The sequence below is a fragment of the Ochlerotatus camptorhynchus genome, unplaced genomic scaffold (assembly GCF_037179485.1).
Source record: "Ochlerotatus camptorhynchus isolate MF236.1 unplaced genomic scaffold, CSIRO-AGI_Acam_v1.1 ptg000306l, whole genome shotgun sequence".
In the NCBI taxonomy this organism is placed as follows: Eukaryota; Metazoa; Arthropoda; class Insecta; order Diptera; family Culicidae; genus Ochlerotatus; species Ochlerotatus camptorhynchus.
In genome coordinates, this window is record NW_027040794.1 from 1,229,302 (window position 1) to 1,246,421 (window position 17,120).

General features: G+C 37.2%; 1 protein-coding gene across 6 annotated transcripts in view; it reads right to left on the minus strand.

Moving 5' to 3' along the window:
• nolo (no long nerve cord) overlaps positions 1–17,120 on the minus strand; it is a 777,697-nt gene that overhangs the window by 144,823 nt on the left and 615,754 nt on the right. For all 6 annotated transcript variants that reach the window (XR_010518214.1, XM_065229032.1, XM_065229034.1 and 3 more), the window contains one exon: positions 956–1,075. Coding sequence is in view for 5 of the 6 variants with exons in the window: in XM_065229032.1 (XP_065085104.1) it covers positions 956–1,075 (120 nt within the window). In the remaining variant the exon portion in view is untranslated. The remainder of the gene's footprint in view (positions 1–955; positions 1,076–17,120) is intronic.

Sequence of the window (17,120 nt, forward strand, 5' to 3'; positions counted from 1 at the left end):
AAGTTCCGAAAACTTTAAAAAAGATAAAGTAATTGTGATAACCACCAATAAATTCATCTTGGTTCCAAGAACGTCAGCCAAGCTTCTAAAACCTCAGTGAAATGAAAAAAAAAAATACTATAAAGGTCAAAGAATTTTAGAAAAGATCGTAAAAATTTACAAAAGTTTCAAAATCTTTATTTATGTTCCTAGATTGTCACCAAAGTTCAAATATCTTGATCAAAGCTTCAAAAAACATAGTGATTTTTTTTACATGATTTGTTTTCCGTCGATCTTGTTTTCCGAACTGAGTACCAATGGTACCGACGCCAGGGAGGCAACTTCCACACCTGGACCCTACCTATCGACCCATCAAACTCATGAACAGGCGAACAACCGCTTTATTTCCCTCAGGCGTGTTCAGAGATTTTATGCTTCAGAACATTCTACTGGCGCCGACTGGGATTAAACCCAGGCAATGACGCTTACCACCACCGGTGCCACAGTAAAAAAATAAAGCTATGTACGCTCAGAGAATTTCAGCGAAGTTTCAAAAATGTTAGTTATGTTTCAAACGTTTGACCACTTCAGATAAGCTGCAAAAAATTCAGCGAAGTTCCAAAAACATGAAGTAGGCACCGAGAACTTCGGATAAATTCCAAGAACTTTAGGAGGCAGCATTTTTTTACGTCATACATTTGGAAAACTTGTGGACGGATGTTTTGATAATATGCAGGCTGCCCGAATAGATTTGGCTAGATTATTCATTAGGCTTTTAAGCTTGTCTTTCCCTATGTCATCGTGTGTTCATTCAATACCCATTGAAGAGTTTACTTGCAGCAGGGCCAGTGTTACGAAAATCATGCTCAAATCTCATTCAACGAGCACTTCTAATCATAGGTGGATAAATTCCGATTTTTTTTGTCTAAAGAGTTACAAGGCTATCTCCAGGGATTCCTAGAGCAAGGTTACCTACCTGTACCTCTTCATCGTCTTCATCTTCCGGATCCGCATCAGATGGGTTCCAACTGCTCAACGTTTCATTCAGTCCTTTATTATCTTTGTGTGTTGCCCGGGCTAATGTTAAAACCAAACACTGCAAAAAAAGATCAAAGAAAACATACAAATGGAATTAGTTACAGGTATGATAACAGGTGCACAGTGTAATTTTCGAGTACAACTTTACGACTAGCAGAAGTTGTTCGGTTTCAAAGCTTATCAATCTTAGTTTTCTCCTTCTTTCATAAATGAACATATCTTCACAGGTGATAGAGTAATTTTCAACTTGAACTTCAACACACGCATACACAAACACAACCTACCATCACCGAGATAGAGAATATCAACGGCAAACAAGCTGAACTGAACGATAAGTACGTGATGATACTGTTCTTTGCTCTTGAATGAAAGTAAGCATACTCAGTGGCACCATCTGGTGGACTTAAGGGATAAACTCCTCAGCGTTGTATGAATAGATGAAGCTGTTGTCTTTACCCTCCGCCCGCACAACCACCACAAACCTCGAATTGTTAATATGCACGACTTGCAAGAACTTCTTCATAATATCATGCACGGATCTGCAGTATGCATAGATGTACTTATTTGGTATGCAGCGAATGCAGTGCATAACAGTTGATTCTCATTGTCTGTTGATGACACTTTTGAGGTTGAAGATGAAGCCCCGGGATAAGCGTCCCACGTGAACGCTCTACACGTGCATAGTTGAAATATTTATCTTCTCATCGATCAGTAGCTACGTCCTGTGTCAGCTGCAGATCATTATCCCTCAAAGCTTCCATCTGGTTTGGTGATTAAATGCGAAGGACCACTTACCTGTCTGCTGCTACACTCGTGTGAATAGGGCAAATATTGAGCGGCATTAATTGGAATTTGTCATTATAAATCGAGTGTCTGATGTCTATAATATATCTATCTAGATGTGCATTGTGCGATGCTCTGAATAACTACTTGAGAATGCAATCAGATAGCGGTGCTAATATTGACCAGAACCACTTTGCACGTCCTTTCGTCCTTTCCGAGTAATTATTATTTCTTGACATGTGAGGTCATAGCTGGGCGGTGGAAATTGAGCAAGGAATGGTTATAATTCGCGTTCATAGTCGATGTTTGGGCGTGCATGAAAGTGTTGATTGGGATGACAGTGTATTGAAAAGGTGTTAAACATTGTAGGATTCTGATTTCAGATTTATTTATTTCGTCAACCGACATAGGCTAGGACAAATACCTTAAGATTAGGTGACATTGGACCAACATTGAAAAAAAGTTTATTGATGCAAATATCTTGAATATTCAGAAAATTATGAGTAGAATATGTTTTATGGACTCCTGGAGTAAAAACTAGATAACATTAACCAGTTGTTTTATTTAAATAATGCTGTGATGTGAAGTGTCATAAATAGTTACAAACAGGCTTGTAATTGCTCATTACTGCTAAAATGTAATTTTTCGTAATAATGAAGCTATGAGATACTATAATAATAATAATTTTAATTTGTAAGAAGCAAGAAGAGGTGGAAAAGTTTGTGATGTCAATTTTGCTTTCAGAAGGTCACAACAAGCGATTTTATGATTGCTCGCTCATCGCGTTGCTAATCGTTACAGCTAATCGCTATTGTGACCCTCTGAAAGTTAAGTTGACCGGTTTTATGTGTCATAAACATACTTTACCTTCTCTTCTTGCATCTTGCAAATAACAATTATCATTAAAAGATCTCATAACTTCATAAATCCGAAAAATGTAATGAGCATTTGCAAGCTTGGTTAAAAAAACACGATTTTTTAAAAATGTACGCAGGCAAATAAAAGTTTGAATACATTTATACGTGGATAGACGAGGGTTACACGTAATCTTTAGCCAAACATACGAAGTGATCATAACCAAGTGTAAAGACTGGAACGCGCAAAAATTGGTCGACAAAAAAAAAATCGTTTCTTTTAGTCAAAATTCATATCACAAAAATCTTCTTATTTTTCTTTTGATAGTTCAATTCATATATTTAAAGGAAAAAATGTTCGTTTATTCTTTTGGTTTGCCAAATCCGAACTGCCGTGCCTTCCGCTTAACCCCTTCCATTAAATTTTATTAGTCGCCGAACGCCAGTTATATTTAAACTGCTGTTCGTTTTCCATGGATTGATTAGTTTTTTTTGAGATTCCGTTTGACCAAGGCCCAAGGGCGGAGTTCTGGATCATATCAAAAATTCATGCAAGCGTTCAATCGTTATGACCATTTTTAAAAGGGACAGTTATTCCGAATCACCCTGTATATCAATTTGTTTCTACATACAATTCTTGGAAAGATACGTTCACTTTGATGAAGAAGCGTACGTTTACCCAACACTAAATAAACAATCAACGTCCTGAGATAGTTTTCTCAAAAACTCTTCCAAATGGCTAGTAGCAACGGTTATTTAGCTACATTGCAGCCTTTTATGGGAATTCCACCCGAGTCCAATTATGAGCCATGCTAGGTGTTTCGAAGTTTTGAAATAAACAAACAGAAACGCTGGGGGAGTAATGAGCGCAAAAGCGTCCCAAAGTGTAACGGCAGCGACCTTCTTCGAGGAAGTGGAAGGTGGATCGTTTTTGCTGCCACGGCCCACGGGTTTCTCCTACCAACCGCTCTCGATTACGAGTAAACTTTCACTCGCTCGCAGGGTTAGCGAGGTGGAAAATTATCAAAAGTTTTACCCTTTGAATACAATCAGAAGTGGGTGAACGTTCTCGTTCGCTTTAGTCAGTTGCAAGCATTTTTGGCATTCGCATTCGCAGAACGCCGGCTACTAAGTAAGCACCGTTAGCCGGGTAAATTCCGAGAGGGACGGAAGACGAACATGCTGCTACAAGAAAGTGATAAAAGTTTTTGAATCTTTAAATTAATTAGCGAAATGTTCTTTCATTGGCTGGTATAAAAGAGTTCTCGCTAGACGTTGGCCTAGTAAGTGCTCATGATTTATTCATTCCCGGTCAGTTTCAACAATGGATGCTGGCAGCTAGTTTCGGACTCGCTGATTGAGTGGATCGAGTTGCAATGTTTCGAACAAACTTTCAAAACTCACTAATGAGAGTACTTTATGGAGCAGTTTTCTGGACGAAATACCTTGCATGTTCAATCGGTGCGTTCCTACAGGTTTCCTACGGATAAGCTAAGTACGCAGGTAAAAATAAATACAGAACTCGCTGCGTGCTATCAATACACAGAAGTTACGTGGCAACCATAACCATCGATTCCGTTGCGCTCCGTCGAAAACCACTCGACATCAGGTAGATTAGTATTCGCCTGGGTGCACTCTGATCCTCAAACTGGCCTGGGTTGGATTTGGCCAGCTTTTTTGCTCCCCCGCATCATCCGGTTTGCCAACCGGAGCAAAAGTGAAATCAACCAGCGGAAGCGGAAAATTTATCCTACTCTCCGCCCGAAATTCCCATAAACCCGGTCGGATCGTTATGAAAGTCGCGTCCACATCCACATGTACCGGTGGGGGAAAAAAATCTCAATTAGCTTAAACGATTTCACCGAGTGTGGTACGTAACTTTTCGGGACAGGTGATTCGATGAACCGTGTCTACCAAGGGAATGAATTGAAGGAAAAAAAGTCGAAACAGCAAACTCGATTTGCTACCCTCTGACCGTCCGTCCGGATAGGTGAACGTATCTGCCAACAGGAAAGTAAGAACATGGCATCCGTATAGGTCACGACGAGCGTGAGGAGCATTGGTCGGCTGACTATCGATTGGACCTGTGTGGTACGTTGCCGACGGACGGGAGGTAATGTGCTCGCATTGAATAATTGAATGATTATTGATTAATGGCACATCCTTGGGAGGGATTGGGTATAAGGGAATGTATTTTTATGAGATATTGGGCCATCAGGGGTAGCGGATTATTGCAGGGTATTGAATCGTACATTGGAGTTCCATACCAGGGCTGGTATGAGCCAAATTCCATAATACAGTGATTCCTCTTAATTATGTTTAAAATGATGTTTATTTGCGATATGAATAAATATTCTATACTACGAAAGGTTGTCTTTAGCAGTTGGGATTGAACGCAAGGTCGTGTTAGAATCTACGGTATTGGAATTATCTAATGGCAAATCATATGGAAATTTATAGCGAAGTCAAGTTTTCGAAATAGATATTGTGTGATGTGATCAAAGATAATAATTAATAAATATTAATTTATAATAACTAACCTATAATTTCTCAAAACCTCTCTCACAAAATTAAATTTCGACAAAAATGTCGATTCTGGATTTTGAAATAGAAGTCAGTTAATTTTAAAGGGACTCGTATATAAACCCAAATAGCACTGATTCGATTTTGTTTTTGCAATAGAGCAGTCCCAAGCCAAATGCGAAAAAAAAAATTACAAATTTTAAATTTTACCTCTCAGAATTCCATAAATCTTTCCATAATTCGACAGTAAGCATGCATAAGGGCGTAACCGCAATCGATTCTCTTCGTCAATTTTCTCTTTTACTAATAACTTGCTTGGATTACAATTTCTCGATGCGTTTATTATTGGTTTTTATAGTCAATTCAACCTGTTACAGCTCTGTTTTTGACAAAATTCAGAAAATTACTTCCCTTAGCTGTAGCGATTTAGAGATAATCAATCATCGCAGGTAGGCCCTTATGCATGTTCACTGTTATATTGTTCGCTAGGAGCAATGAACCAATTTTGTTCTGGAATTTGACCATTTTCACTCTCGCATAATTTTTCAAAATGGTGTTTTAGATAATTTTCAATAAATTATAACACAAAAACGGCTCATCTTATCGAAATGCTGTCTAAGACAAAGTTAAACGAATTTAAATTTCCTTTTCAGAGAAAAAAAATAAACACTGAGAAAAATTATCTAAAATTTTCATCTACAAATGGAAAAAAAAAAAAATCCAAAACCTTAAGTAACAAACAACTGGATTTTGAAGATTTTTAAACTTAGGTTGATGTAGGGCAACTAGAGGCATTTTGAACACCCAGAGCAGATTAGACACTCCCTATATTTTCCAAAATATCAACATTTTTTTCAATTTAGATACAACAGATATTTCATTCTTCTTCTGAATGAGTTATTTAACTAGTGAACTAATTTCAAATAGTTCCTAATCGCCGTAAATTCTTTTAAAAAACGCACAGGCTTGCTGTGTGCTGAAAAATTATAATTCTCAAATAAGGTGTAGCGAGAAGATGACGGTTATTAGACTAAAATGAATGTTTGTTGTGAAATAATCAACTGTTTTTACTTTAACTATATTGTTTGTATTACTTCATGCGTGAAGTTAACGATTTACATAGTTGAAGATGCTAAGCGTCAAATAACAGACTTAAAGTGGTAATGTTTATATGATAGATGAAGGGAGATGGGGAGATGAAAGTATAGAGTTGATAGTGCCGTTAGAGTACGGCAGTGTGAAAATTGTATATAGATAGTAGAAAGCGAGCAAGGACAACTTTGAGGAAGATCATATCTCTATTTACCAAACTCCCCAGTTGGAGAGGAATGTTCAGGAGAAAATAAATGAAATAAATTTTTCGTTTAATTTTTTTTATTCTAATTTGGTAAGTTTCTGGTGGTAAAATATTACACATATCCCTAAAATTTGTTAATTTCCTTAAGATCCCCCGTAAGGCCTCGTAAGCGTGTCCATTTTGCCTTGCTAGCTTTACGATGCCAATTTTTTTTCCTTGATTTGGTTTCCGCCTTTACTTCCTAAGGAAGGCGTGGGGTGAGAGGTATTCCCGCTTACCACTACAACACCGGCGCCGATTTAACGATGTTAATGTAATGTAAAAAAATTTCAATTTTTTTTTTTTAGACGAAAAGGGTTTTTTTTTAATTTGCTTACATGTGCATCTGTTGTTAAGCTAGTGACAAAAGTGTGAGTAAATAACACATAGCAAGTCAAACCTATTAAGTCAAACTTGATAAAGTCCTTAAAGTGTCCATAACACCCTTAGCTCCCTTACGGGAAATATAAATTCCGGAAGCTCTATATTAGCCGGATGTCAGCTTTATAATGCAAGATGTAATTCACCATCTTGCATTATAAAGCTTTCTGGATACTTGGAAATTGATTACTTTGGTTTGCCATGTTGTATAATGAATTTTGGCACCTGGCCGATTCTGGCCACATCCCCGAGAGCACATTTAAAATGTTCTGGTGTGACCAATGTGTTTCACCAATTGTACCATGTAAATTGCTTCTCATGTGAAGTGTTTTGCCGCATAATGTATAACATTCCCCAGAAAAGCACCCAGACAACCAGAATGCACGTGTATTCAAAGTTGTTTTCGTGATATACAAACATATATACAAACAAACAATTCATATAGAATGCAAAGAAATGGCTTATACGTACAAAAGTGGAGGCCATATACGTGCATATTTTAATTTAATTTTAAATGAGTTGTTTTAACATCATATGCGATTTAATCTGTAATAACAAATTCATTTTGAAAAGTCTTACGATGTAATCCGATTTAATTTGTGATACAGTACGACGGAAAAATGAGTCATCGCATATAAGTCGGAAATTTGCATTCTATACGATTTAACTTAAACATAATGCGAGGTATGCCATTCTTATATGCGATTTTGACTTAAACTGCAGCAATTTACGATACTGTCTGTACATTGTTATACGACTTCTGGTTGTCTGGGCATTCCCCAGAATGTACCATTCCCCAGAAAAGATGATGAAATTAGTAATTTATCAGTTTTTTTTGTTTATTTGATATTATATTTCAGTTTAATATTGGAGAACTACCGATTTCAAACTTATAACATAGTTCCACGCATTATTATCGCAAATGGTCATCATCCCGATTCCCTTGCGAAAAGCTAGTGTAAGGACACCCCCAAATAACCATGTAATATGTTTTGTTGAATGATCTCTCATTTTACGTTCAATTTTCGATCTCCAAAGGTTATTTGAATGGTATGAATAGTATAACATAAGTGTTCTACTACTACTTTATTTCAAAATTTGGCCAACCCCATTCTGAGAATATCAGTCACAATTCTTCAGATTAATTTTTGAGAAATATTGTAACTTTGGGGTGTAAAATCCCCCAAAGTTACTATATTTTTCAAAATTTCCTCTGAAGAATTGTGACTGATTTTCTCAGAATTGGGTTGGACAAATTTTGAACCAAATTTGAAGAACAATTCATACGAGAAAAGCTCCATTCAATACCTTTCAAATGATCTAAAGAGCACGAAAATTTTACGTAACATGACAGAGATATGAAAATAACAAATTTGTCATGTTTTTTTGGGGGTGTCCACTTCCGATCATAGTATATTAAAAGAAGGGAATATTCCCTTCTTTATCGTACATCCAAAGAATTTATCATTTCCTTTTCTTAAATTTTCAAAGAAGGCAATATTCCCTTCTTTATCATATATTCAACGAATTAATGAGGTTCTCTTTTATATATATTCAAAGAAGGGAATTTTCTCTTATTTATCACATAAAGTCTGGAACGTGCAAAAATTGTTCAACTTCAAATTGGTGTAATTCTGTTAAAAATGCATAAAACAAAACCGGAAATGCTGCATTTGAAAGTTGAGTGTATATACAATGGTTGCAATGATGAGTTTTCACCGTTTGCTCTCCAGTTTTCAAAATGACGTCCATGGAAAAGGAGCAGCGTGTCAAAATTTTGCTCGCGCAGCAAAGGAATCCGACGTTCTCACACGCCAAGTTGGTAAAATGGCTGGATGTGGCCAAATCGACCATGACAAAGGTCTTAAAAGTGTTCGGGGAGCGTCTGTTGACCGCAAGGAAGCCTGGAAGCGGTGGCAATCGTAATCCGGACGTGGCAGCGACGACGTGGCGGTGAAATATAAGCGGAATCCTAACCTCTCCATCCGGGACGTCACTGGCAAGCTCAATGTCTCCCATACTACTGTGCAGCGGGCCAAGAATCGAACCGGTTTGTCGACGTTTAAGAAGGTGGAGGTGGCGAGCCGAGACTACAAACAAAACACGTCGGAAAAGTAGTGGTCCCGAAAGCTGTATTCGAATCTGCTCACAAAGTTTAACTGTGTCGTCATGGACGACGAAACATATGTGAAGGCGGATTTCAAGCAGCCACCGGGACAAGAGTTTTATACCGCATCAGGAAAAGGGAAGGTGGCTGAAATTTTCAAAACCATCAAACTATCGAAGTTCCCGAAAAAATATCTCGTCTGGCAGGCCATATGTACGTGTGGTCTAAAAAGAGGCATTTGCATTACTACGGGAACCATCAATCAAGAGTCCAGGAGTGCCTGAAAAAGCGGCTGCTACCATTCCTAAAGCAACATAATAGACCTGTGCTGTTCTGGTCGGACTTGGCGAGCTGCCACTTTGGGAAAAAGGCAATGGAGTGGTACGATGCGAACAACGTGGTTGTGGTACCCAAAGACCACAACCCTCCCAACAGCACAGAACTCCGCCCTATCGAACGGTATTGGGCCTTGGTCAAACGGAATATAAAAAAAAAACTACTAAATTCATGGAAAACGAGCAGCTGTTTAAATCTTACTGGCGTTCGGTGGCGAATAAGGTTGATGAGACCGCTGTACAAAATTTTATGGAAGGGGTTAAGCGGAAAGCACGGCAGCTCGGATTTGGCAAACCAAAAGATTAAACGAACATTTTAAATATATGAATTGAACTACCAAAAGAAAAATAAGAAGATTGTTGTGATATGAATTTTGACTGAAAGAAGCGATTTTTTTTTATCGTCCAATTTTTGCGCGTTCCAGTCTTTATCCAAAGAATTATTTTTTTCCTCCTGTTATATTATGTTCTCTTTTATTTTTTAAAAGAAGTGAACATTCACTTCTTCATCGTTATTCAAAAGAATTAATTATTTCCTTTTCTTATATCTCCAAAGAAGGGAATATTCCCTTCTTGATCATATATTTAACGAATTAATGGTGTTCTCTTTTATATACTCAAAGAAGGGAGTATTCCCTTCTTTATCGTGTATCCAAAGAATTAATTATTTCCTTTTCTTAAATTTTCAAAGAAGGGAAAACTCCTTGATCCATTAAGGTCTCCGAAAACCCCTTGATCCATTAAGAAGTTTTTCTCTTCTTTTATATAGGCGAAAGAAGATTCCAGGAGTGACTATAATAGACAAAAATTGTCAATCTTATACATGGCATACTTTTCTGGGGAATGTTTTTCTGGGGACTGGTTTTCGGGGGAATGGTCTTCTGGGGAATGATATAGAATCGTATATATCACTTCCTGATCATTTCTGGAACTAGTGCTGATAAAAATCACTATTTCTACACTCAACTTAGCTTTAAATGAAGACACCCCATTCGCCATAGATACATTAGCCATACGTACGTTTGTCATACGGACGAGTGCCAGAATGGACGATAGCCATACTGTACGATAGCAAGCAGTCAACTCCGAGAGTGCTGTTACTTTTGAGAATTTTAAATTGGGGGTTTAAGGCTATTTTATCTGTCAAAGAACAGCTTATGATACAAAGAAGGAGTCAACTACAAATGAGAAATGGTTTATGATCATTTCAATTGACTTTTTAATCTATTTTATCTGTCAAATAATAGCTAATAGGGGACACCCCTCACCATCCCTCTCCAAAGGGGGAGTTCGGTAAAGAGACATGATGAAACCGATTTGTACCTTCCTTAAAAGTTGTACTAGCTCGCTGTCTACTCTCTATATGCAATTTTCACACCAAACGGAACTCTCAATTCTATACTTACATCTCCTCCTCATCTATCGTATAAAAATTACCACTTCAGTCTGTTATTCGAAAATAGCATCTGCAACTATGTAAATCGTTGACTTCACGCAGAAGTAATACTAAACATATAGCCAGAGTAAAAAAAAAAAAACTAATGCCGTAAACAAGGAGTCAACTCCAAAAAATATATCTATCAAAGAACAGCTCAAGCTATAGAGAAGAAGTCATCTCCAAGGGAAAAAAAATGATTATTTTCAATGAACTTTAAAAACTATTGTATTTTTCAACAAACTGCTCATCAAATCAAGAAGGAGTCAACTTAAAGAGATATTTAATTTGTGAATATTTTAATTGAATTTGTCATAACAAACATTGTCAAAAAACAGCTCATGGAGTAAATCCAAGAAAGCTGTTACATCTGATAATTTTCAGATGGAATTTTCAAAGCTTTTATCTGTCAAAAACAGCACAAAATACAAAGAAGGAGTCACTCCAAGAGCAATATAATTTATGAGTATTTTATGTAGAAGTTTTAAAAGCATTTATCCGTTAAAGAACAACTTAAAGTTTAAATAAGGAGTCAACTCAAAGCAAGAAATGGTTTGTGCATTTCCATTGCATTTTTCTAAAGATAACAATTATTTGTGAGTACAGTTACTGTACCCGTTCGACTTTGGCATGTCCCAAGTAACCAAAAGTTCCGCATTCAACGATTAAAATCACTTTCAAGTTCCGTAAAGTTCAAATAAAGTTCCGACCGAACCTTCAAGTTCCATAAAGTTCAAATAAAGTTCCGACAGAACTTTCAAGTTCCATAAAGTTCAAATAAAGTTCCAACCGAACCATCAAGTTCCATAAAGTTCAAATAAAGTTCCGACCGAACTTTCAAGTTCCATAAAGTTCACATATAGTTCCAACAGAACTTTCAAGTTCCATAAAGTTCAAATAAAGTTCCGACAGATGTTCCATAAAGTTCAAATAAAGTTCCGACAGTACTTTCAAGTTTCATAAAGTTCAAATAAAGTTCCAACCAAACCTTTCAGTTCCATAAAGTTCAAATAAAGTTTCGACAGGACTTTCAAGTTCCATAAAGTTCAAATAAAGTTCCGACAGAACTTTCAAGTTCCATAAAGTTCAAATAAAGTTCCGACAGAACTTTCAAGCCACATGAAGCAATCCGCACAAGTCTTTATTAGTAACAAAATTTAATGTACGTAAATATTAAATCATCAGTGGCCCGAATAAATCATAATTCTTATAATTATGCAGTGCATCAACATTCTGTTAAAACATAAAAAAAAAATTAAAAAGTAATTTCCTGGATTCGAACCCGTGTATTCGGCATGCGATCTACTAACGCTAACCACTGCGCCACAAATGTGTTGGAATACCATGCGGGCAAATACCAATTTCAAATTCATCAAGGTATTGTGTTTCGTATGCAAGTCAGTCAGCTGGCACTGAAAACTCCAACAGTAGGCGGGACAACAGCTCGCTTTAATATATTTCAGATGACGCAGCGGTTCGTGCTGGGGCTCTCACGCAGAAGGACTGGGTTTAATTCTTCAAACAGCTCCAAAACTACTAATGCTGATCAATCCATACACATAAATACCTGCCTTTAGAAATAACTTTCATAAAAGTGCGAACTAAACATAGAATTGGTGTAGAGGGCAAACACCTTTTTTAATTTATTTTCTAAAAGTTCCGTTCAAGTTCCGCCAGAAGCTGCTTAGAATTCTCTTCAATTATGATACCGGAACTTTCAAGTTCTTATAACGACTTAAAAATGAGGCTGCTTAGAATTCTAAAGACCATCACTAACTAATCTGCTTAAGCCACAAATGGCCTTTTATCAGAACTTTTGGTTACTTGGGGTATGCTTGGCATACACTGTTGTACACACCAACTGTTCATTTGTTAATAACTTTTCACTCAGATGTTGAAATTTGTTTTTCTATAAAGCAATTGATACATTAGGATCATAGTTTGCTATATATATGTAAATAGTAGGTAAATCTTAATATTTGAACCAACGCCACTGATTGCCGCCATCAGAAGATGTGCAGCGAGCATTTATCAGTTTATTAGTTGAATTAAAATCTACTTGTTTCTACGTATCTATAACAAGCCTAAACTCTATTCTATCTATTGCTTCAAAAAGAACCATGTTACGTCAATTTTGTGGGAAGTTATTAGCAAATGAGCAGTTCGTGACCAAAACTGTGTATGCCAAGCATGGCATGGTTTGATTTTGGCAAAAAAAACCACAAAGCCGTTCGATTTTGGAACAGGGTTCGATTAAAATGGTTTTGCGATCAAATTTTTCAATAAGATTAAAAATATCAAAGCCGTAAAATACAAATACTGCATTGCAATTGGATTAAAACAATACTATACAAAAATGGCTAGCGTCTTTATGGCACCCGTAGATATGGCAAACATCCGTACGGCTAGCGTATTTATGCCTAATGTCCGGTCACCAACCTTAACAGATAGGCCAACTACCTTCACGAATTTGAATTTTGACATAACAACATTCTTTTGATCAAAGCAACCTCTGAGTATCGAAGTCAACATTTGTTTTTCTTCATTCTTGGTTGGATGTTCATTATTAATTATGCTCAATTGGTGATAATATCGAGGTTGTAGGCTCTGGGATCCACAATATTGAACAATAATCATTTTGCTCAAATTGAATTTGATTATTTTGCTTTTGATGTTGATAATTTAAGGTTGGATATTTAAGCACTGGTGGACATCAACAAACGCATATAAACGAGTGCACGGATGAATTTGAGTTCACTCACTCGACAAAAAGTGACACAACAGTGGGGCCCTGTTTACTAAAAATGAACACATGAAACGGGCCTATCAACTTTTGTACACAAAACTTGTTAAGCCCTTTTCGCGCGAACCGAATACGCCCACGCAAACTAACAACACCATCGGGAAGGGAAAATTCTCCCATTCCCGATAGTGATCTTGGTTTGGGTGGGCGTACTTCGGTTCTCGTGAAAAGGACCTAGCAAATTGTTTACAAAAGTTGATAGGCCCCTTTCAAATGCTTCGCAAGCATTATTTATGTGTTCATTTTAAGTAAACAGGGCCCCGCTGTTTTGCCAATTTTTTTTTTCATTAGATGAACAAAAATTCACCCGTGCACTCATCTATTCGTTGATGTATAATGAACTCATTTGTTCATTTCGATAGCACGTGACAGCTAAAATTTTCAAATTAAACGTAATTAATCTACGCTGGGTTAAAGTATAGTCGCTATATTCATAGTCTCGTGGATAGAATTTTGATCTATCAAAAGGCGGAACCAATTCAATATATTATAGACCAACAATTGAAAAGGTACAATCAACTTTTTTTTTTTTTTAATTATTATAGTCATTTTAACGCTCTTGGGTCATTCGTGACTTGTCTGGGGGTGAGATTTGAACTCGTGACTTTGGCGTGATAATCTACTTTTATAAACAAATCTTTGATTATTCTTTCCTCGCAAATCGAACGCAAATTACTAGCATCATCGGATAGGGGAAGCTTTCCTCAACCCAAAGATGGTGTTAGTTTGCGTAGGCGAGCCTTGAGGCACGAGAAAAGGGTTTCCGAATTTTTGTTCGCAATAGCTGATGTACTCTTTTCTGTTCTTGATCGTGATTTGCTCGATTGGGTATTTTGGCAGCTCAATTGGTTCCCGAGATTCTATCCGCCAGACTATGAATATAGCGACTATAGGTTGAAGCGCTACTTCTCGCGTGTGATGGTAAATGATAAAAAAACAAACACTGTCAGGAACATATCCGGCCGTGACCAATGTGGTCCATGAAGCTAAATATGTTTTCCAATAATAGTGTTTTGATCTATCGAGTAACTTGGTGTGTAGCATGAGCACAAATTTGCTTAACTCATAGTCGAAGAAAATTTTGCTCGAATATGACATGACATCTACTCAAATTCGAGCAGATTATTACAACGCCTATGAGTAACAGTGGTTTTAACTAAAATTTGAGTCACATTCAACAGCCGTCATTGCATTGTTCATAAAATATCCAAATGAACATTGCTGAAACTACCCCGATCCGGTATAAATGCAAATTTTCACTTTTCGAATGCTTGCCCGGTACATGAACGAACATGCCCGAATTATGGGTTTTGAACTAATCCTCCGAGAGTGCTTGCGTATTTATGAAGGTTTGAAGCTTGTTGGTACACATTAGGGTGAGCCATTTCCGGGATATCTTTTTTGATTAAACAACTATCATTGCCTGCGTGACAATTTTGCTATATGGATGTAATTTAAATTTTCACAACGTTCGAAGCATATGAAAAAAATATTTAAATATTGGTTTAAATAATTCAAGTCAATGGTGGTGATTCATGGACAAACCGAATATGCATTGAGGTGCACTTTGACAACTAGACAGTATACCGACCGGGCGTGTATGAGTTCAGCGATCTTACAAATCGGACGTGATCGATGGTCTGAAAGGCACTGACATACCGTATGCGTGATAATGATTGTTCAAATAAGGTTCCCGTTTGACCTGTGCATACAATGCCTTGGTTTTCTTTGCATGCACGTAACCTATAGCTCATACCGTAGTAGGCTGTGTATAAAAGAAAATGATTTACTTAGTTTGACAGTATTCGTGATTAGTCCCACGCGCAAATGTCGCAAAAAGATATTTCAATCGCCGTGAGAGTGTCCCGGTGGACCGTCAAAAGGGTTTTAGACCGATAAAAGAAAAGGACAACTATCCGCGAAGGTGGCCACTGGTCGTCCGAGGTCAGCTCGGGTTCCGAGGGTTATCACTGCTATCAAAAGGAAGATTCGGGTGAATCCAGTGCGTTCAATAAGCAAAATGGCAAAGGAACACGGGATCAGAGACTTTATGGCACGGAAGATCGTAAAGGAAGATTGCGGGGCAAAGTCGAGGGCACGAAAAAAAACTCACATGATTACCAACCGCATCTGGGAGCTACGAGTCGAACGATGCAAGAAAATTTTAAACTTCCTTAAGCAAAAAATCTTGTAATCCTATTCACCGACGAGAGCATGTTTACCGTCGATCCCGCATCAAATTCCAGAACCAACCGGTATATTAGTTCTCTTTCGATAAAAGACGTGGCTGACAAGCACAAGAAAGTGTATCTGACCAAGCATCCTGCTAGCGTTATGGTGTTTGGATTGGTGGCTTCCGATGGCAAAAAATAGACCCGGTGTTCCTTCCAGATGGCGACAAGGTCAACACGGAGGTCTACATCGGGATTTTAAGTAAGTATGTTCTTCCGTGGATCAAAGATTAGGCGGTGTAGACTGAGCTGATCGGTGGGGCAACGTTGAGAATCGATGTTCTAAACGATTATCAAGTATGGACAAGATCGAAATGCATCCCCTTTTTGATAATTTTGGAATAGTTTACTGCTTATATAGGCCCTAGGTTTTTAAATCGTGTACCGCGTATATGAGGTCAGTGAGCATGCTCCACGGTTTGAAAATACTGCTGTGAACTTTCAGAAACGGTTGTGGTATGTTAAAACATTAATATGGACTATTTTGGAATCAATTTATACAAATTAGCTTTGGTTTTATTTATGCTAAATACAAACAAGCTAATGAAGTATTCTTTTTATTGTGAGAATAGTATAAATCATTATTTCACAGTATTAAAATATGTATTCCCTCTTGAAAAACTTGGCAGACTTCTTCTTTATTTCATCGTGAACAAAAAGGTAACGAACCGAGTGTTTTGGTATTCTCAATCATCATACGAAACCTAACAGCATGAAATCTTAGTAGAGTTTAAAAGAAAATCATTGACTTCCAGTAGGATACTATCTTAACTTTCTCGTCAGTATGGCGTAATCCAGCAATATATGCTCCTAAAATAGTGGCAGTATGGGGAGGTTCACCATCCCAACGAATAGTTCCAGCTGCAGCAACTGTAAATGGTAGGCTTCACTATCGTGGCTCACTAGCAAATGAGCAGCATAGCTTCGGTTGATTTGATCTGCTTGAGCATTGTCAAAAACTTTTACAATTCTGAGGCGAAATAATATGAAGGAAACTCTTGTTCTAAGACCTTAGTAATTCTATTGGACAGCTTAGAATAATGCCAGTTTGACGTCCTTTAATGCCTTCGGAATTTAAATGTTTGGTAGCGCATGGAACAGTCAGTTAGAATAAATCAGTAATTCGAATCGGATGAATGAAAACAGTCCAGTGAATATTCTTCCTGGTTAGCTAAAAAATTGTTTACATTGTTACACTATTTCATAAATCAAATTATAATACTTATTAAAATTTTAAGAAAGAGTTTTCAAATGTTCTAAAAAAATGTTTCAATGATTATTTTATACAAATCATCCTTGCACGATAGTCATTTTT